Source organism: Biomphalaria glabrata, chromosome 12 (assembly GCF_947242115.1).
Source record: "Biomphalaria glabrata chromosome 12, xgBioGlab47.1, whole genome shotgun sequence".
NCBI classification, from domain to species: Eukaryota; Metazoa; Mollusca; class Gastropoda; family Planorbidae; genus Biomphalaria; species Biomphalaria glabrata.
This window is the reverse complement of record NC_074722.1, coordinates 33,953,773-33,976,240: the sequence shown is the minus strand read 5'-3', so window position 1 is coordinate 33,976,240 and position 22,468 is coordinate 33,953,773. Positions and strand designations below refer to the sequence as shown.

At 35.4% G+C, this 22,468-nt stretch overlaps 1 protein-coding gene across 3 annotated transcripts; it reads right to left on the bottom strand.

Moving 5' to 3' along the window:
- Nucleotides 1-808: 808 nt before the first annotated feature.
- On the bottom strand, nt 809-21,808 carry LOC106068395 (uncharacterized). Of its 3 annotated transcripts, none has more exons than XM_056005176.1 (9): nt 21,753-21,808; nt 16,257-16,408; nt 12,178-12,421; nt 11,043-11,294; nt 7,432-7,590; nt 5,862-6,043; nt 4,751-4,903; nt 4,014-4,093; nt 809-1,763 (listed from the first exon to the last, which is right to left on the bottom strand). In XM_056005176.1, the coding sequence occupies exons 2-9, from the start codon at nt 16,338-16,340 to the stop codon at nt 1,556-1,558; spliced, it is 1,362 nt and encodes a 453-aa protein (XP_055861151.1). In that variant the 5' UTR covers nt 16,341-16,408; nt 21,753-21,808; the 3' UTR covers nt 809-1,555. The 3 variants fall into 3 exon arrangements, with proteins under 3 accessions (XP_055861151.1, XP_055861150.1, XP_055861152.1); XM_056005175.1 differs by having other exon boundaries at nt 21,727-21,806; XM_056005177.1 differs by lacking the exon at nt 4,014-4,093 and having other exon boundaries at nt 1,620-1,763; nt 21,727-21,806.
- Nucleotides 21,809-22,468: the final 660 nt, after the last annotated feature.

Below are 22,468 nucleotides of genomic sequence, written 5' to 3'. Positions count from 1 at the left end.
ATGACTACACAACACACATTTCGTGAACACATTCTTACGGACGAGTTACAAGCACATGTAAACATAAGAACGACAACCGATACAGCATATACTTATCCTAACAGTAGGCCTAACATATTGTTAATAGTATATATACTCGTCGCTTGTTTAATTTGTTTACATTAAAACTTTTGTAGCTATTAATTCCACAAAAAAAAAAATTAATCCGAGTTTCTTTTAAAAATTCTTTGTTCATTGTTTACTATATAGTGAAAATGTCCAGTAGGCATGTTAGGTTGGGTGAACAAAATTTAAAATAAACAAATAAATAAAAAAAAATATTTTTAAAATACTCAAAGATAGCAATTAACAGAAGACAACTTTGGACAATAACAAAAAAAAAAATGTCTTGAATATATCTTACAACTAGGCGGATCCGATAGTTTGTGTCTGTTTGTTGTTTGTGTTTGCACCTATCTTTATTGTCATTGTTTTAGTGTTAATGCTTTTCAGAACATAGAAAGTACCATACTCATTGTAATAACAACTGACACCCAGAGGTGTTTCTATGAACAATACTTAACTCTTTCTCTCCTAACTGACGATACCAACGTCGATTCCACCAGAATGTGGTAAATAATTACGGAGAGAAAGAGTTAAATTGTTTATTTTCATGAAATAAAACAAAAATACATTAAACGTAGGCCTACTATATGAAATAGCAATAGATTCAAATAGTTAACTAACAATTACTAGAAGCAGAGTATATGTAAGTCAAAGAGACACAAAAAATGATTAAAGTCTCCTTATATTTGTAAATACTGTTTTATTTTTGGGTTGATTGTATGCTAATAAAACATCAGAGTTTTTATACAGTACTTACAAAATATATGAAACTATTTACATAGATCATATAGTTCATTTAAACATCCACATCACTTTATTTAAATCACCACTGTTCCATAGACATACATTAGTAGGTTACTGTCCATAGTATATAATTGCAGTATAACAAGCATAAACTTCCAAACAAGCAGCCACACGAAACATTGGGTTTTTTATTTATCAAATTATCCGCATATATTCTTGTATTTTTTTAACGTAAATGTGCACTAATAAACTATCTTTTATTAAAATTATGAAAATGAAATATATAAATTAGAAACTATCTTTTATTAAAATTATGAAAATATAAATTAGAAAATGTAGGCCTATTCAATACAGGCACGTTACAACATATTTTCTAAGGGTAACGTCAATTAAGTATTCAACTTTTTATAGAATATAAGCACGAATTCCCACTGACGTGTGTTCAGAATAAAATACCTTTAGCAAATATTAATTTTAAGATGATTATACTTTTTAAAATTGTAATGTTCAATGTCCTATGTGGACAGCTAGTATTTTTTTTCCTCAAATAAATACATAAACTCTTAAATTTCAAGGAACTTCGTCAGAGCCTTTTTTCAAGATTAGTCACAAGAGGGTTTTATATAGAAGAGTTTACAAGCCAACAAGAGGAATTGTAAAATGAATAAATAATATACTATATTATTCAAAGAAACTGAGTTAATTCTTAAACATTTACACCAGACGTCGAACTCTCTTTGCCGTTCTCTGTCTGCTTAATGATTGTTTCTGTTCGCCCGTTGTATTGAAACTCCCTCAGATTGGTGCGGCCACTGCTGTACTCGACGATATTGTGCATCAACAGCTTCTTGAACTCAATGGCGTTTTCAGTTTTCTCAGGCACGTCAATGGACAACGTCTCAATATTCGCACAGCTTTGGCCAGAAAGAACAAAAAAAATATGAAAGGATAAGATGAATTAATTGTTATTATTTTTTAATTACATTTTTTTTTCTTTTCATTTAATGATTTTTTAAAATCTTGTTGCTCAGGCATGTCAAACTCATTAAGGTGTATGGGCCACATATAAAACTTTCTATGTCCTGAAAGACCTCAGCCAAAAAAATCAGTTGGGAAAACGTAGCCTACTGGTTTTATTTAAATAGAAACAATACAATAGAATTCAAATAATTGATGGAATACCTGCCCCTCAGCTAAATTTGTATTACAATTTTGGTCATTAACAATTACTATGATTACGCCATATTTTCGTTGTCTTAATGCTAGACATCCTTTCTGGCATACAATTTTATTAATGTCAGGTTAAAGTTTGATTGCCACTGACACTTTTCATCACTGCTGACCAATTTTGATCAGATAATCTCGAGCGGTGAGGTATTTTTTATAGCCTTCATTATGAAAAGAACTGCTCACAGAGATAAGTGCTTGCTAACATAGTAAGAATTCTGGCTGCAAATTCCGCAATTCAACGTATGACTACCGTTCAGGTAAATAACTCAAATGTTGGCACAGCCACTTCTATATACTTCGATTTCAACAAAGAATCTGACTGCAATTCTATCAGCTCTAGTTGCACATTACCAGCAGCATTTTCTCGTATGAAACGAAAACCGCCATTGAAAGCATCTATTAACGATTCCAGGTGTAGGATATATCTATTAAATGTTACAGCCGTATTTAATCTTTTTAGTTCCTGACACGTTGAGAAGTGAACAAGGTTTTCTCTTGATATTTGGTTTATCCACAGTCGTAACTTTGCTTGCCAAATCGACCACCGGCGGAAAATGGTTATGCCTGCGCTGGATGTTGTAAAATAAGTAGGTCACAGCTGGGGCTACGTACCACGGGAGATACTGCATTCCTCATTTTCATAAAATCTAGCTCACTGGCCAAATCAGTGGCGTAGCAAGGTGCTCATAGGCTCAGGCTCATGAATATGATGGTGCCCCCCCCTCCCCTCAATTAATTATCAATAGAGGGTCTATATTTTTAAAAAAGGCGAAGTAACAACTACTTTTATAAGTATTACTTTCTTTACACCCGGTTCAGTTTGAACTTCTTGCAAGTAAAAGGGTCATGAAACTTGATGCTTATGCGACTTTATGCAAAGCAACAATGATTTTCTGTTGCTTCCTATTAGCAAACACATGATTTTATATATATATCTTTCGTGTTCAATGGATTTACATTTCAAAAACACTTCTGTTTAAGAACTGTTGAACTTTTGTGAAATATAGCACCGTGTCTACTAAAGTGAAAAACGGGTGTATCTATTGCTTAACTATTTGCTTTTTATCACTTAAAGAAAAGAAAAAAGCAGTAAGTAAAGCCAATCTGATTTTAATAATAGAACTTTGAAAGGGATAGCTCTTCTAAACAAATAAAATCAGAAACAGTGTGAGCATGCATCGACAATTTATGCCAATCTCATTTGTGGACCAGTGGGGGGGGGGGGGTGAAGGGGGGGGTATCTAGAAGTCTAGGTAGCCAAGACAAGCCAAGTTCAGGCGCACTTAGCCTCTCGACCACGCTTCACACCAATATTTAAATAATCAATTGTAAAAACTTTAAGAAACTTATAATGATCAACACCCTTTGATGCAGCAACTTCTGCGGCCTCATATTTCAAGCGTTCAAAGTCATTTATTAAATGATTCAACTCACTATAGATGTTCTTCAGATTCATACAGATCAGACGCGGCTTAACTTCCAACATGTATGACTAGCTTTGATTTCGCTCACACTTTTGTACTTGACAAAAAAGCAGAACGGCGTATAGAATATTTCGACTCCCCCCCCCCCCTCCATGATTACTGCGTTCTTTTTCCCTTTAGAGAATACTAAGTAATTTGTGTTAACACCTTAAGCACATCGAAATATGTCAATTGCATGGCTTTTAGACCAACATTCCTTCATGACCACCTTGTAGGACACAGTGTTGAATATTCTGTAAATTGTAAGACAAATTTCCATACGGACAATAAAGATTATTATTATTATTAAATTATACTCATCGTGATACGCTGTTAGCAAAACAGAAAGAAAAAAAACTTATGTGTAGGTAACTCGTTTCCCCCCCCCCTTTCCCCCCGGCGACCGAAAAAGATTGAGTATCTCTAATGAACATAACTCGCTTCGTTAGAAACCCAAAGTCAAACACTTACTCGTATAAGATTCCATTGAATAGACAAGCGATATGGCTGGCAGCTACCTGAAGACTAACGGATACATGTCGGATGTTACCCTGTTATAGATGACAAAGTTTTGCAATTATAAACATAAACATATTATCTTATACGAGTTTCTTATTATAATGGCATCTCCTTTTATCTAGTTATTACAAAGTAAAATGGTGTACCGGTGTACATATATTTGAAAATCCTAATATTAAGCCTATAAGCAAATGTGTACTAAGTTTTTGCTTATGGCCACTAGAGAGTTAAACTAAAATTATTTTGTGTTACATCTTCGACTGTCGGTCACTTTTAGACATAAAATAAATAATACTTTTAAAAAAGCTTATCTAAGGGTATGAACTTCGCACTTATAACTATGTGTGTGTGTGCGTGTGTGCAATATGAAAGGAATCTAAGCGAATTTTAATTTACGTTATTACGTTTAATATTTTTGTTACAAGTACTTTTACCTGCTTGCATATTCTTCATCTGAAAAATCGTATTGTTTCTTCAAAAGAGAAGATAATTTCATTCTACATATTTCAAGTGTCATTCTACAACTAAGACATGAGTTGTCCATCTATGACACAAGCACACACACAAAAAAAAAAACGCTTGAACGCAGGCATATATTCACTCAGTCACAGCCTACATCTGTAACTGACGATGTTTAAAGAAAAAAACAACATCAAGACGAAGACAGGTTGAATAAAAAGGTCACATACCGGCAAAGTTCTGCTGAGATGAAAAAGGCCGCGAGCGAGAGTTTCTTCACTCCAGTTCTCATCCAGAAAATCTTCCTCAATAGTCCAGCGAAATATCGTCAATGGAATGCCTGGTATCATCATTGACCAAAATGTCTGATAGTCAATGGCGTTCTAATCATACGGAAACAAAGAAGAAATATTACCAAAGCAATAAACACACTAACACACGCGAATAATCAGGTCTTCCCTAACGGACAGGAACATACTAAAGAAAATACAAATACATTTTTTTAAAAGTTTTCAAATTTTATGAAAGATATCTTAAAGTCAGTGATAAATTTGTTCTTTGCTTGTATAGTTGGGCCAGCTTTTAATGTAATTCCGCAGGGGTGCTCTTCCTTGAACCCTGCTGGAATAGCTTACAGCGGTCCCCTAGCCGAGGATTGAGAAACACAGCTCTAATTTGTAATACAGACCAGACAAAGAAGCGATATGAGCATTCTCTTTGTCAGCAGGCACTAACTATTGCAAACTTTCCAGATCTCCCCCAGTTCCAAGCAGGACAAATGTCCACGTTGAAAAAAATGAACAAAGATAGCAGACGTGAAGTTTACGATACCAAAAATAAAAATTTACATGTAACTTAACTTGCTGGAAATTCTAAGAAATAGACGTAGGCCTATTCCAATGTGTAAAAAAATAGTTTTTACATAATGTATTGCATTTATTATCGCTTATCTCTTTAATCAATTAATCTCTCTCTCTCTCTCTCTTTTCCTTCATTCTTGCTATCAACTTTGACATTTTGTCTTTAGCAGTGGCGTCACTAGGGCGTGCGGAGGGTGCGGTCTGTACCGGGTGACACTGACCCTAATGAAGCTAATGGTCTTTAGTAATTAGATCAACTTCATTATCTATCAAATTTGAAGTATCTAGTGCACTCAAACACAGAGAGAGAGAGAGAGAGGTATTTGAGGCTGAATGATGTAGTGAAAAAAGATATTACCAACTGTGCCATAGACCGAAAGATCTGAAAGTGGAACTTTTTAACTTTTCTTTTGCTTATATCTACAGATCTCTAAAAAAAACGAAAAAAAATTAAAACATGGAGTTTAAATAAGAAACCTACAGTACAAATAAAATGTGCCTCCAGCTGTGGGCACGAAGCCTGTAGATTTTCCCAGTCCCCCGTTGTCATGTGTCCAGGGTCCATTACTTTGACAACGTAGACCCGTAGGAGTTTGAGGACACCCGAAGTGGCGAGAACATTCAAAATCTCAGGACTGAGGTTTTGATAGCTGCATGCTAATGCTGTTAATAGACAAATATTTTTTTAAAGTACCGAATTTTGTAATAAGAATGAGATGAAATAAAATGCATTAAGGCCGGCCTTAAGCCAATTTTACCTATTGCTCCAAAGTGGGCCCGGCGCCTGGCAGGAACCCGCAATTTACATTTACTATATCACTATTAGTCATGGCTTTTGTCACCTTCACTTTCATCTATCCTTTAGTCTGTTGAACAGTTGGGGCACTGCACAAGATCTGTCAACCGTCTTTCTCCATTCCTCTTTGCCTTGGATAGAATTTCATTCAATGACTGTCTATTCTTTGATGTTCTCCCATCTCTTCCAGTCTTCGTCTTCTTCTGGTACTGTTCCCCGAAAGAAGGTCTTTGCGAGCTTGTGATATGGCCATAGAGTCTGAGTTTACGTTTTTAGACAGTGTTTCAATGTCTGTATTAATCCTGTTACTAATCTCCTCATTCGTGATGCGGTCTTTGAAAGTGACACTTATGATATTTCAGTAGCATCTTAGTACCATTGCTAGGATCCTCTTCTTGACATCTGCGGTTAGCGTCCAAGATTCGCATGCATGTAAGAATATAGCCGTGACCAGGGAGCGATTCAGTCTGATTTCAGTGTTGATGGCTATGCTTTTATCTTTCCAAATTATTTTGAGTTTTGCCAGTGCTGCTGTAGACTGCAATTCTGGTCAATAGTTCTGGTTTGGTTCCTTCATCTGAGACAATGGCTCCAAGGTATTTAAAACTTTCTCCCTTTATGCCACTGATGTCCCTATTAAAACCCCGCTAGCTATTGGTCATAATTTGTGTTTTTTCTGTTTTTTTTTTTTTGGTATTGATTTGCATACCATATGCTGCAAAAGCCTTGTCTATGCACATCACCAAGTCAGCTAATTCTTCTTGTGTCCCTACCAGACCATCTATGTCGTCCTCCTGTGTTTACAGAACCTTCGTAGTCGTCGAGAGCATCTTCCATTATCGTTACATGGAAGATATTGAAAATAGTTGGTAAGAGTAGGCAGCCTTCTGGTTTTAAACCAGTCTACAGTGTTATTGTTGAATTACAATGCACTAGTGGCCGCATCATAGAAGACTTGTGTAACTTTTATAATGCTTTGATTTACATTGCGTTTTTTTTTCCATTGTTGCCCAGAACGCACTATGCCATACTCTGTCGAAAGCATTCTTGAAATCATGGCATATTTTTTTAAAGAAGGAAATAGAGTTATCGTAAATTTATTATCATTTTTCTTTTTTTTTTTCCAAAATAATAATAATAATAATAATAATAATAATAATAACATATTGTAAACATTTTACAAACAGCATTATTTAATTCGTTAGTTGGGGGGGGGGGGGGTAAAGTGTATCTCAATAAAGTTTATTAAACTCACAGGTGAGTCCAGTATAATATCTAAGTGGTTCTAGTAGAACAGTGCTCAGTTGGTCAGTGAAGTCTTCATCCTCATTGTCCATTGAAAACAAATCATCGATGATCAGTTTTTTAATCTTTGACCCGCAATTTCTTCCTGCTTTAGCTATCACTTCACTTCCTTTGGACATTATCAGATAACCAACCAAGAACGTGCCAGCATGTTTAGTTATGTGGAAAAATTAGATACATTACATTAATTAAGAAGAAAAAAAAAAGGGTAATAAAATAGGTAGATAAATAGAGCATTACCCACCGGCTTCGCGTGTAAATTTTTTTTTTCTTATTACGTCCTGCAAATGATCACATAATACGTACCCCCTTTTTTTTTTGTTTGCACTTTCAATAAAACTGGCCGCATTTCAACAACCCCCGTTCGGCCAGTGTATTCTAGTATAGGCTACTTTTAATTGCAATGGCCCGCTTTAAATCATCCTCCTAAACGCACTGAATTCTGCTATGTGAACTCTATATCACGTTTCTCTACCCTCTCTTGTTTCGTCCCTCCCCGTCCCTTAACTCTTTCTCTCCTAACTGACGATGCCAATGTTGATGTAACTCCCATTAAACTAAATTGGTTTTGGGGCTTATTAACTTTAATTTGTGTTGTGTAAAAAGAACATGCTTTCTCCTACAATTTAATACCAAATATAACATTTTCTGATAACAAACAAAAAAGTTATTTGAGTATAATCATAACAGGAGAGTGAAATGAGAATGATCAAAATGAATAATACTATCGAAACGAAGAAAATAATTACGGAGAGAAGAGTTAAAACACTGGAATTTCAGTATTTGGTATTTCATACATCTTATTGCACGCCCCCATTTATAATGCTACCCCTCCAAAACACATATTTATAATGCTACCCCTCCAAAAGACATATTTATAATGCTACCCCTCCAAAACACATATGTATACTGCTACCCCTCCAAAACATATATTTATAATGCTACCCCTCCAAAACACATATTTATAATGCTACCACCTCCCAAACACATATTTATAATGCTACCCCTCCAAAACACATATTTATAATGCTACCACCTCCCAAACACATATTTATAATGCTACCCCTCCAAAACACATAGGCCTATTTATACTGCTACCCCTCCAAAACACATATTTATAATGCTACCCCTCCCAAACACATATTTATAATGCTACCCCTCCAAAACACATATTTATAATGTTACCCCTCCAAAACACATATTTATAATGCTACCCCTCCCAAACACATATTTATACTGCTACCCCTCCAAAACACATATTTATAATGCTACCCCTCCCAAACACATATTTATAATGCTACCCATCCCAAACACATATTTATAATGTTACCCCTCAAAAACACATATTTATACTGCTACCCCTCCAAAACACATATTTATAATGCTACCCCTCCTAAACACATATTTATAATGCTACCCCTCCTAAACACATATTTATAATGCTACCACCTCCCAAACACATATTTATAATGCTACCCCTCCAAAACACATAGGCCTATTTATACTGCTACCCCTCCAAAACACATATTTATAATGCTACCCCTCCCAAACACATATTTATAATGTTACCCCTCAAAAACACATATTTATACTGCTACCCCTCCAAAACACATATTTATAATGCTACCCCTCCAAAACACATATTTATAATGCTACCCCTCCTAAACACATATTTATAATGCTACCCCTACAAAACACATATTTATAACGCTACCCCTCCAAAAGACATATTTATAATGCTACCCCTCAAAAAACACATATTTATAATGCTACCCTTCCCAAACACATATTTATAATGTTACCCCTCCAAAACACATATTTATAATGTTACCCCTCCAAAACACATATTTATAATGCTACCCCTACAAAACACATATTTTTAGCCGGTGAAATTTCCCTACAAAATAGCACGGACCTATGTATGATATGTATAATAAATATTATTTTTTTTAAGAGAACGTCCTGGGCATAAATCTTTTGATGAGGGCTTGAACTTCTTCAAGCTTAATGTTAATACATCTCAAAGTGTCATATTTGTTCAGAAAGAAATTGAGTACTTGAAACTTACATCTCATTTTCCTTATTTACTAATGTTTAAAGTGCATGTTTGTTTAAAAAAAATATGTTTTTAAAATGTGGTGATCCAGTTCACAGGTGAGGTATCTCATGATAATTGTGTTAAACTTGTGTGTTAAACATGTGTGCTAAACATGTGTTTTATATCATATCATCGGAAATCTAATTTTATTGGTCACCAGTCACCAGAAACGAAACCGAGTGACTACAAGAATTCTGATACAATATGGAATGTTAGAGATCCAGTACAGGGCAATCTATCACGAACAAACAGTTCAGTGGTGGGATGGCACTATGTATTTCAGCTTTCTATTGATAGTGATATCTCCAATATCTAAAAATTGATCATTCCTTCCTGAGAAAGCTGGAGTACACTGAGAACAGGAGTACACTGAGAACAGAAGTACACTGAGAACAGGAGTACACTGAGAACAGAAGTACACTGAGAACAGGAGTACACTGAGAACAGGAGTACACTGAGAACAGAAGTACACTGAGAACAGGAGTACACTGAGAACAGGAGTACACTGAGAACAGAAGTACACTGAGAACAGAAGTACACTGAGAACAGGAGTACACTGAGAACAGAAGTACACTGAGAACAGAAGTACACTGAGAACAGGAGTACACTGAGAACAGGAGTACACTGAGAACAGAAGTACACTGAGAACAGAAGTACACTGAGAACAGGAGTACACTGAGAACAGGAGTACACTGAGAACAGAAGTACACTGAGAACAAAAGTACACTGAGAACAGGAGTACACTGAGAACAGGAGTACACTGAGAACAGAAGTACACTGAGAACAGAAGTACACTGAGAACAGAAGTACACTGAAAACAGGAATACACTGAGAACAGGAGTACACTGAGAACAGGAGTATACTGAGAACAGGAGTACTCTGAATGTTTTCACGGCTCTTTCAGCCATCATCCTCGCGGCCTCACTCCACCTGGCGGAATCGACAAAGGTTAACTAGCCTTTCTTCTCTTCTATACCAGGTGCAATGTAGGAAGCCTACTGGAAATTTTGGGTTCTATTCTCTGTTCGATTATCCCTTTCTTACATTTTATATTATGGCCGTTTACGCAAAGGTGATTTTGAATAGATAACTGCATGGATTGGATTCCATGAATTGGATTAAATGAATGGACTGGATGGATCGGATAATATATATGATTGGATTTGGATCAAATGAATGGATTGGATGGATGGATTGGACTAATTGATATAGAAATATGATGGGTGGGATGGATAGGATGGATGGGTGGATGGATTTAATGGAAGGATTTGATGGATGGGATAGACTGGAATAATTATATGGATTCAATGGTTTGATGGATGAATCAGAGGTATTGGATTGGATGAAAGAGATTGGATTGGATGGATTGATTCGTTGGATGGGTTGAATGAATAGATTGAAAAAGCTTAAATGGATGGAATGGATGGTTTGTATGGATGGATTGACATTCGAATAAATCTTACCATGTTGTAATTTTAAACCTGCACATGACAGATTTAGAACTCTTAGTTGCCTTTGATTTGATATGAATCCTCTCAATGCCATGACAAGATCTTTTCTTTTGCCCTTTTCTGTGTAATCTTTGATCATTCGACTCATATTAGCCAGCCGTAAACAGACAAGCTTTTCAACTCTTAGGGTCAGCATGCGTTTCATCATCATTAATAAATATTCCAGTGAGTCCCATTCATCTATACGAGGACGTCCGTCAGATTCTGTCAGAAGTTTCATAGATTTTAGTTTTGTTTGACAAGTTTTGGACATTCATTTAGAAATGAAGATTATTACGCCCAAGGTCACACCTCCGCTGCTGGGGATGGTAGTGAAGCGTATGCCATCTGCCCGGGCTTGTTCTTAGAATATGACTTTTTTATTTCAATACATTTATTTAAAAACATTTTTATGGTATTCGTAAGAAGCGCAAATACATTAAATATCAAATGAAATCTAAATATAAAGAGAAATACAATAAAAGATAATAATGTTATGTCTTAGTTTAAATGAATGAATGAATGAATGTATGAATGAATGTATGAATGAATGTATGAATGAATGAATGAATGAATGAATGTCTGTATGAATGAATGAATGAATGAATGTCTGTATGAATGAATGAATGAATGTATGAATGAATGAATGTATGAATGAATGTATGAATGAATGAATGTATGAAAGAATGAATGTATGAATGAATGAATGAATGTATGAATGAATGTATGTATGTATGAATGAATGTATGAATTAATGTATGAATTAATGAATGAATGAATGAATGAATGAATGTATGTATGTATTTATGAATGAATGAATGAATGAATGAATGTATGTATGAATGAATGAATGTATGAATGAATGAATGAATAAATGAATGAATGAATGAATGAATGAACGAATGAATGAATGAATGCCTTTTTAATTTTGTTACTCTTCAACGTTTCACAATTAATTGACTGGGCTGCCTTAATTAGCCAGTCCGACTTGGTTCATAATTGGCTAGGTGTTAGAAATGTCTGTCATTTACTAAAGAAATAGAACTCCTGACATAAGAAATTAAAATAAGATTTGCTTCAAGAGTTAGAAACAGTGTGCACCTCTTACCTCTGCAATCAATATTTAAGTAAAGTAGGCCACGGGGAAAGATCCCTTTAAAAAACCTCATGGCCATGGAATCATCTACACCGTTGAAATTCAATATAAGAGTCCTTGAGATACTCGATGCCTTAAAGTGCTCAAACCAGTTTCGGCACGCCAGGGACATGTTGCACTGGTGCCTCCTCGGTAAAAGACTGTATATACACTTTAGTACAGTGTAAGGCAATAGGCTCCAGTCAGGTTCATTATTCTAAGAAACCAAAAATCACAATATAATTTAGGACATTGGACACCCGTCAAAAATTTGGGGATCAATATTGTAAATGGCAATTAATGTGAAGTAACCAATCAAACTGTGCTAAAGTAAAATTCCGAAATAGATAATTAATCAATTTAAAGATATTAAAGGTTTAAACGGAATACAAGTATTTTTTTTCTCCAAAATGTTGCCACATCTACATCTAGATTTAGATTTATACGAGATTTAGATCTAGTTTGAAATAAATATGAACTTTCTATTATATAAGGCGGAGGCGCGGTGGCTGAGCGGTAAAGCGCTTGGCTTCCCAACCGGGGACCGGGGTTCAAATCCTGGTGAAGACTGGGATTTTTAATTTCTGGATCTTCGGGCGCCTCTGAGTCCACCCAGCTCTAATGGGTACCTGACATTAGTTAGGGAAAAGTAAAGGCTGTTGGTCGTTGTGCAGGCCAAGTAAAGCGGTAAAGCGCTTGGCTTCCGAACCGGGGACCGGGGTTCGAATCCTGGTGAAGACTGGGATTTTTAATTTCTGGATCTTCGGGCGCCTCTGAGTCCACCCAGCTCTAATGGGTTCCTGACATTAGTTGGGTAAAAGTAATGGTTGGTCGTTAACCGTAGGCCACAGAAACAGATGATCTTTACATCATCTGCCCTATAGACCATACGGTCTGAAAGGGGAACTTTATTTACTTTTTTTTTATTATATATTGCTAATTATATCAATATCTCATTATTTTGAGCAAAGCCTTCATTTTTTTTTATCCTTCAATGGAGCAACTGACATTATAACACATAAACTGGCAAATAAATAAACAACTTCAACCATTGAAATCTAATGGCCTTTAAATCTTTCAGTGCGTATTATTTTGATCGAACAAAAATGGAGTTTACCGGAGCAAGCCAAAACGTGCAAGGGGGTAGAATTAGTCAAACCTTTTTCAATTTATTAAATAATCTAAAATAGTTGATTTTTTTAAAAGTAAAACACATTGGCCACGGACAGACAGCCATTTTGCACAAACCTAATAGCGGCTTTTCCCCTTACGGGGGCCGCTAATAAAAAGTTTTACATTTTAATGACAATGAAATAAATTTTATATACCACGTTATTCGCTGAGAGTACCGCCAGTTCTAGAGAAGTAGGTCAATGGGAGTAACGCGATACTGATAGAGTTAAATGTAAAAACCCCTTTACTTTGCTTTCTAGTACACTTTGCTTGGGAATATTTTCATCTGTAAACAAGTTTTTCTTTTGTTTGAAAATTATCAAGTGTTAGAACAGGTCGATGCTTATTGGCTGTATTTGACAGCAGTCACCAGAAAAAAACAACTAGTAAGCTAGTTCCACGGTTCCGGAACATTATGCACGAGAGTAAACAGTTATATACTTCATATATACTACTGTACATTTGTGGTGAAATGTTGGGATGTAAACAGATAATGGAAACATTTTAAAAAATATATATATTCGTAAAATAATTCAAGAAACTCTAATTTAACACTCATCGCTAATTCTCCCAATCGGGATGGAACAAATACGTACAATTACTAAGCACTTTTCACGATGCAAATGGCATAGGTTAAGTTTTTTTCCCAAATGATTTATTATTTGCAGTTAGTCCCCAAGACGCTTTTATAAAAGCAGACATTCTAGTGTTTAATAGCCGAAATGTGTACTTTAAACAAGGTTAACAAGACAGTTTGTGTGTGAACTCAAAATCGGTCCCCGAAGTGGTCCGTTCAGGTAGAGAAAAAGGCAGGTTTCAATATTTTCAGAAAGAATATCAGGAACTATGAACAACAAACTATCAACAACTACAACCCTATCAACAACTACAACCTTATCAACAACTACAACATTATCAACAATTACAACATTATCAACAACTACAACCCTATCAACAACTACAACCCTATCAACAACTACAACTATATCAACAACTACAAACCTATCAACAACTACAACCCTATCAACAACTACAACTATATCAACAACTACAACCCTATCTCCGTCGATACTAAAAGAAGGGACGTGCCCGTGTAGAAGATACCACAGGATACTGAGATTTATTAATGTTACTATTATTACAGGTTGTTGTTACTGGAAGTGGTAATGGATTTAAGCAATCCACTACCTATAAAATGCTTCCTAACGACATGCGTCTCAAATCTCCTCAAATAACCATTTCATTAGAAAAAAATAACTATAGCTCTGCAGCGCGTTTTCCTATTCAGATCCGATTCGATGTCGTTTATTTACGGAAATAAACGATGTTTTTGGGTCGTTTCCGGCCACTTGTTTTTATTGATGCCAAGGTGAACTGTTAAACAATGATAGCCTCGTTGAATCGACAGGTCATAAGATGCTGTCTTTACCGAAATTGAACTGTATTTAAAACCAAAAATGTCATATTAAGTACTTGCATGGTAGGCTAATTGATATCATATAGATGCCGGAAATGCTTCAAAAATATTGAGTAACAATTACTAATTTATGAGAACTGATCTAGATTGCGAAGCTGAAGGTGACAAGGAAATCTACGATCGCGGGGCCCCCCTTAGGCGCGGGGCCTGGGGCGTTTGATCAACTTGCCACCCCCAAAGAGCCGCTACTGGCAGGGGCATTGATGCAATCGCTTTCCACCCCAACCCAGCAAATTAGCCGGTATATATGAGGGAAGGGCGACATAATCTAAAAAAAAAAAGTTAAAATTAAATAATTAGTATATTTTATTAACATAAGTAAAGAAACCGTATACAAATTGTATAATTTCTTTACTAAAATTCGCCCATACCTCCGTATCATCCAAGTGAGGGGGTCAATCGTCCTTACCGCCCCCCCCCCCCAAACCTGAATTTGCCAGTGCTCTTTGGACAATCACGAAGAGGTTGCGCAACTGTAATTAGAATCGATTCAATTAAAAAAATAGATTTTATTCTTTTGACATTTTATCAAAAGTTATCTATAAAAATGAGAAGCTTTTAATATTAAAATTAGAAAGAGACTCAGCATCAAATTATTTTGTTCCTTATTAGATTTTTAGGTGATCAGTAAAGACGAAGTGTTGTCCTGTTTATGTGAAGAAAAAAAAAAACGCCAATTGATTTTTGACAATTTTATTAATTTAAACGATCAAAACAAGACTATGGCTTAAATATTCCCGGTCCATTGGTGACTTCGATGGGGGGCCGCCTCTGAGTTTGTGTTATCACACAAATTCTCTTTGTAATCTTGTTAATGTTAAAATTAGAAAGAGACTCAGCATCAAATCATTTCGTTTCGTATTAGACTTTTAAAAAGCTGTGAACGGGAACGTTTTTACAGTTTAGTTTGTATCAACGATTGAAACCACGAGGTTTGTTTTTCTCATTGTGTCACAGACACGCCTATTGGATGAAACAATTTAAAGCTAAGTTTGGTTCTGTGATCTCCCAATATCAGATAAATTGTTTAAAAATCAAATAATTCCCACTTTTTTTTTAAATGTTTGTTTGTTTGTAAAATATTTTACATGTTTCGGATGTTCCTTCAGAATTGAAGATAATTACTTCCTAGTCCAAACCTCCCGCAGGACGACGGGGGATGGGAGCGGGCAGGGTTTGAACCCGGGACCACCGATAAATCTGAACGACAGTCCAGCGTGCAAACCGCACGACCAGGCAGCCATCCAGGCTACCTTAGCGTAGACTAGGAATTTTAAATTTGATATTTTAACTGAGCAAAGGTTAGACCCGAAGACAGAACAGAATCTTTTCCTCAAATACTAATCACAATTTTTAAAGTCTTTTTCTATGCCAGATGACTTTGGAAAGAATGTTTTATTACCAGCATAACATTTCTTGGAGTGTGAAGATCGAGGCCATTGTCATCTGCCAGCTTCATCCTTTTAGGCGCTTGTTTCTCTTCCATATCTGAGGATCCAATTTCTACTGCTCTCCTTCTGTGGCCCTTATCATCACGTTCAGCAACGGATCCGTCTGGGGAACACACAAATAAAGGCATAAGTGTATTTACAAGAACCCTGACAGATTAATCAATCAAAACTCATTTCTAATTACCAACTTGGCATTGACGAAAAAATAAGAATTGTATGTTATTACTTACTATGCGCCTAGAACAGCGAATCACCTTTCATGTTCGAAATGACAGTGGATATTTTTTTTTCTCAAAAGGATTTTTTCTCAATTATAAAGCAAACTATACTAATATGTAATAACAGAAAAATATATTTTCCCCTTTTTTGTTTACAAGAAAACATAGATGCTGTCAAATGTTTTGAGATAAATCTAAAACTTAGAAACTGATTCTCTAATTCTCCCACTTAATAATTAAATGGATTAAATAATAACCGAGCCCTTTTAGAGATCAGATTACGCACCATAAATGACCATTATGGTCAATTTAAGACAATTTTACAAATCGGTATTTATTTGTTTGCTTTCTTTTAATCCAATTGTCATCTGATAAAAATTACCCGTGCCAGTGCTAACAGAGTGGTCAACTGTGAATAGTGGCGGCGGTCAACCGTGACCCTAGATGACGCAAGAACGTTTAGGAAAGATCTGTTTTGTAAACCATACATTTGTAAACAAGGACGTCTTGATCACTGGCCATTATCCATTGTTCGTGTTCATCTTCCCTTCGGTATTATTGTCACTTCCTTTATACATTGATATACTTCCTGTATACATTGATATACTTCCTTTATACATTGATGTACTTTCTTTATACATTGATATACTTCTTTTGTACATTGATATACTTCCTTTATACATTGATATACTTCCTTTATACATTGATATACTTCCTTTATACATTCATATACTTCCTTTATACAATGATATACTTCCTTTATACATTGATGTACTTCCTTTATACATTGATGTACTTCCTATATATATTGATATACTTCCTTTATACATTGATATACTTCCTTTATACATTGATATACTTCCTTTATACATTGATATACTTCCTTTATACATTGATATACTTCCTTTATATATTGATGTACTTCCTTTATACATTGATATACTTCCTTTATACATTGATATACTTCCTTTATACATTGATATACTTCCTATATATATTGATATACTTCCTTTATACATTGATATACTTCCTATATATATTGATGTACTTCCTTTATACATTGATATACATCCTTATACATTGATATACTTCCTTTATACATTGATATACTTCCTTTGTACATTGATATACTTCCTGTATACATTGATATACTTCCTTTATACATGCATTGATGCGATCTCATTGACCTTAATTACTTGTAATTGAACATTGTGTGATTCTCTGATTGACGGCAATGCCCGAAGAGAACACAATATCCTTTTGTGTAATGAAAGTTTTAAGCCCGGTGTTTTTCATTTCAGCCTGATGGCGGCTAGAGACACCGTCTGGTTCCTGATACTGTTCTTACCACTGTCATTTCTACGACTTCCTGAACTCCTTTTCCGGATTCCTAAATTCATGTTAGTCCTATCATTCCTGAGTTTAACAGGTAAACCTGAGACTACATCGCAGGAGAACCATCCACGACTCCATGGCTAAAGGGGGGGGGAACGTTTATGTCAGCGAATACACGCAAACAGTGAGTACCCAGTTCTACACATGAAGTCAATTTTCAGAACCCGCAGCCTGATTTTTCATAGGTAATAATACCTCGACAGCATTGTATTCCTCACACCTTGAGGACATACAACATCCTGCGACCGAGGGATCAGTTGAACAAACCGACAAGATTCAATGACTATGTGTGTTAATGAACTATTGAATGTTGATTTTTAAATGTGATATGTTTCATTTTCGTTGAAGCGTATATGTGTATGTTATGTTGTTTAAGTTTGTTGTATTTTTTTTTAATTTTTAAAATGATACTCCCTGAAATGTTTTAATTTTTTAATTATTTAAATTACGAAAAGGGGATGTTGATATGATGCGCAAAACACGCGTTCAATATAGTAAAGTATTGTTTTCCGCCATGGCACTAATGGTTGTTGTTTGTTTATTGCTGACTGTAAACATAGATCATAATCAACAATATATATATATATATATATATATATATATATATATATATATATATATATATATATATATATATATATATATATGTATATATATATATATATATATATATATATATGTGGTGGGTTTGGCACAGAAGACAACTAAATTTTAAATGATGAGAGGAACTCGTAGGACGATTCCAACTGTTTATTATGCATTAAAGACCTGCCAAAGGCAAACATAAAACATAATAACAAATTAGCATTAACTAAAAATAATTAATAAGCCTAAATGGTTAGACCAAGTTGTACACACAACATCAAAGTCTAAATACTAAAACGAAAAGAATATCATATAGTGTATACCAACCATCTCTTATACAAACACAAGAGAGATATGGAACACCCGAAACATTATAAAAAATAAAAAACAATAACAATTAAATAGAACAACTGGTTCATAAAAGCCAGTATCTACACACTGGTTGTAGAATTAGATTAACAAGATGGACATTTAACATTATATATATGATCTAATTCGTATGGTATACTAAAGGTACACAATTCAACAAATGGAAACATTTACATACTGGTTTCCTAAAAATAACGATAGTCCAACAATATGGACGAAATCCGGGGGTAGCGATATTCTATGTAGACTACTAAATAAAATTACAATATAACATAAAAAAGTAAAATGCAATTACCTGCAGCCATATATAAACACATGGTGTAGAACCAGACACAAACAGGGAGTGGAGACGACGTAGGTCCAGTAACGTACGGACACTACAGTGACAAAAGATGCCGGTCGAATGGACAGTGCCCACGTTGGTCTGCCTTTTTATGCGCGGATAAGGTGCCATCTAGGCGGAAGGGTCACGTGGATATCGGGGTGGCCGGTGTTTCCTGACAAGGCATCCACTCCACTACATATATATATATATATATATATGTTGAAATTTTTAATTTAAGCTTATTATTATTCTTGAATTATGTTTGCATAAACATATTTTAAGACCTCTAAAATTTTTTCCTGCAAAATGACTGAAAATAATGCTAACATTAAAATAAAACAAGGTTACAAAAGACAGTTTGTGTGGAAACACTAACTCAAAAATCGGCCCCCAAAGTGATCCACCCAGGCAGGTAAGAAGGCCGGTTTCAATATTTTCAGAAAGAATATAAGAATAAAATTCTATCAAAGGCAAATGGTGAAAGAAGGTTGACAGATCTTGTGTGGTGCCCCAACGGTCCAGCAGACCACGTGATAGGTGAAAGTGAAGGTGGCTTTGAATGTGAACATGACCTAACTGATGTCATATAATGACTATCTAATTGATCTAATTGTTTTGTAAAGGTTCAATCTCCTATTTATCCTAACATTTCCAATAAAAAAAAATCCTTTAGATATGTGCATTGTAAATCTAGTTGTTTCAAAGAGGCCATTTTGAAAATTAACATTATCGAAAAAGTTAATTTTGGATACAAAGTTTCTGGAATGAAAACTGTCAATATGACGTCAAGGAAAAACCTTGACACCGCTTACGTCACTAGGCTTATTGCTGTACACTAAAACATTTCTGTGTAAACATGAACAAGTTTTAATGAATTAATAGGCCTAATTAATCATTTGCGCACCATCTTTTTGTAGGTTCTATTTGACTTGTCAGCAAAGGAAAAAAAACACCTACACGCTCTCGCAATTCAAGTGTAAATAAACAGTTTTGTATCCTTCTCCATTGTCTTTTTTAATTGCGTGCCTGCTTCCGATATATCTCTGATGGCCCAGTGTGTTGCAAATTCAAAATTATCATCCCCTAGACACCAAACAAGCAATACAAGACGGCCGTCACAGTGACTAACTATTCCCAGTTTAGATAGCTTAGAATAATTAACATAGTCCTACTATGTAGGCTCATATTTTATATTTGCTGGTGAATTATTACAATATGTTCAATCTTCAAAGTCTACTGTCCCATACCAAAACAAAGGAAATGGTCATAACACAGTTTCTCTAAGTCTTACTTGCGCACACTGAACATGATCTCCAGCTCGCGGTCAACGAATTTACGTACGCTGTCGCTTCTTTTGGTTTAACTATAAACCTCGGAAAGTCATGTTCCAGAAGTCACCCAATAAAATCTACTAAACCCCAAAGGTCACCGCGAATAGTCACCCCCTTAACGTGGTAGACCAGCGGTTCTCAACCTTTTAAGCTCGGCGACCCCATTTTAGAATCCCCCACTCTGTCGCGACCGACCCCCCCCCCCCCGGCCATACAGCAATAGAAGAATAGACAAAAACAATCCTTATTTTCGATGGTCTTATGCGACCCCTGGCAAATCGTCAATCGACTCCCAAGGGGGTCGCGACCCACAGATTGAGAACCCCTGTGTTAGACAGTTTCACAAATCTGGGAAGCATAGTATTAAATAACTCACGGCGCGAGTTGTAAATACAACTTTATCGGACAGGTTCACTGCAATGGACGTGCCACGTAGTTCTCTATCTCTTCTATACAAATTACGCAATCCATAAAGGCTGTCACGTGATACGTAATTTTCATTGTTTTATCACTATTATCACGTGGCTAAATGTTGTTTGTTTACGATTGGTGAAAGAGGTCCATTGTACAATATATGGTTTCAGTAATTAGATCTGTCTACACTATAATAAAATGCCTGCGCGTTGTTGAAACATGTTTTTTAAGTGTCTTTGACAGCAAAGGAAGCGGAAATAAAAACAAACAACTTGGCGTAATTATAATGATTGGAATTAATGGTTTTAAAAAATTCTTGGTTATTCTAATTATATGTTAAGCAATATCTAGAGGAAATTCATTTTATCTTATCTTAATTAATTAAGGAGGTTACTTTAAAAAAAAGATAATTAGATCTTCGTCTTGCGCTATTTATATGTCAATCTAGTCATGCCTGTTTAATGTTAATCAATAAAACAATAATTTAATGAGGCCAATGTTTTTAATCATCTCTAGATTGGGATAGATAATGATAATCATTTAGCTAGGACTTTGGCCTTAAAATAGGTTTATGTGAGAAAGAAAAGGATAAATAAAAGTCAACAACTGTAATTGTTGATATGCTAGAGGGCAGAGCTTACTTTTATCTTATACTATAGATCTAGATTAGTAGATTACAGACGTTTCTTCAAATAAAATTAATTTACATTCTATATTCAAAAACTAGTCATATCTAGCATACCCTAGTTAATTTATATATTTTTCAAGGAAAAAAAACACTCACTTAACATCTTTTCAAAGCAGACTTACTTTATATAAAAAGAGCAAAAATTTAGCTTAGATAGTTTGTTCACCTAGATCTGGTAGCAAATTAAAAAGTACGCAATGAAATTAGAAAAGAAACAATGTGGCTTCTAAAAATAAAACTAACATAGACATAAATATGAAACGAAAATTTGTGACTTTTATTATAGCTTTTATATAGCGCTACTTTCATGCTTATAGCATGCTCAGAGCGCTTTGGTCCAATCTCATTTGTGGATCAGTGGGGTGGGGGGGGGTATCTAGGAGTTGGTTTTCCGTGCTGCCTTTAGGCGCTCAGTAAACATAACTTTGCCCGAGTCGGGTGTCGAACCTCGAGCCCCCTTCTAGGTAGTCAAGCGCACTTGGCCTCTCGGCCACGCTTCCCAATTTTGTGTCCTTTAATATACAGCATTTATAAGCAGTATAGTTTTGTTTAATCTCTATGACTGAAGATCATGCAACTTTTCAGAATTCGGAAATCCGACAACAATTCTCTCTCTCTGTGGCATTTTACGTCTCGAGAGACGATCTTTTCCCTTTGCAACTTCTTGTGTGACTAAAGAGGCCAATCCTTGATACACAGCTGCGATCGCAGGTTGCGCATATGTAATCACCAGGCGCCGTTGCATTTTCACCCTTCTTTCTGCTTCTGTTGTGTATGACATCTGCAATCCGTGACCCTTCCTTTATGCTCTCTCTCCATGTATATACATGTTTTCAAG

Coding starts and splice junctions, on each gene's coding strand:
- LOC106068395 (XM_056005175.1), bottom strand. Junction 12,422..16,256: donor CTCCAAGAAATGTTATGCTG/GTAATAAAACAT, acceptor TTGGTTTCTTAG/AATAATGAACCTGACTGGAG. Junction 7,591..11,042: donor AGGTTTAAAATTACAACATG/GTAAGATTTATT, acceptor TAATGTCCAAAG/GAAGTGAAGTGATAGCTAAA.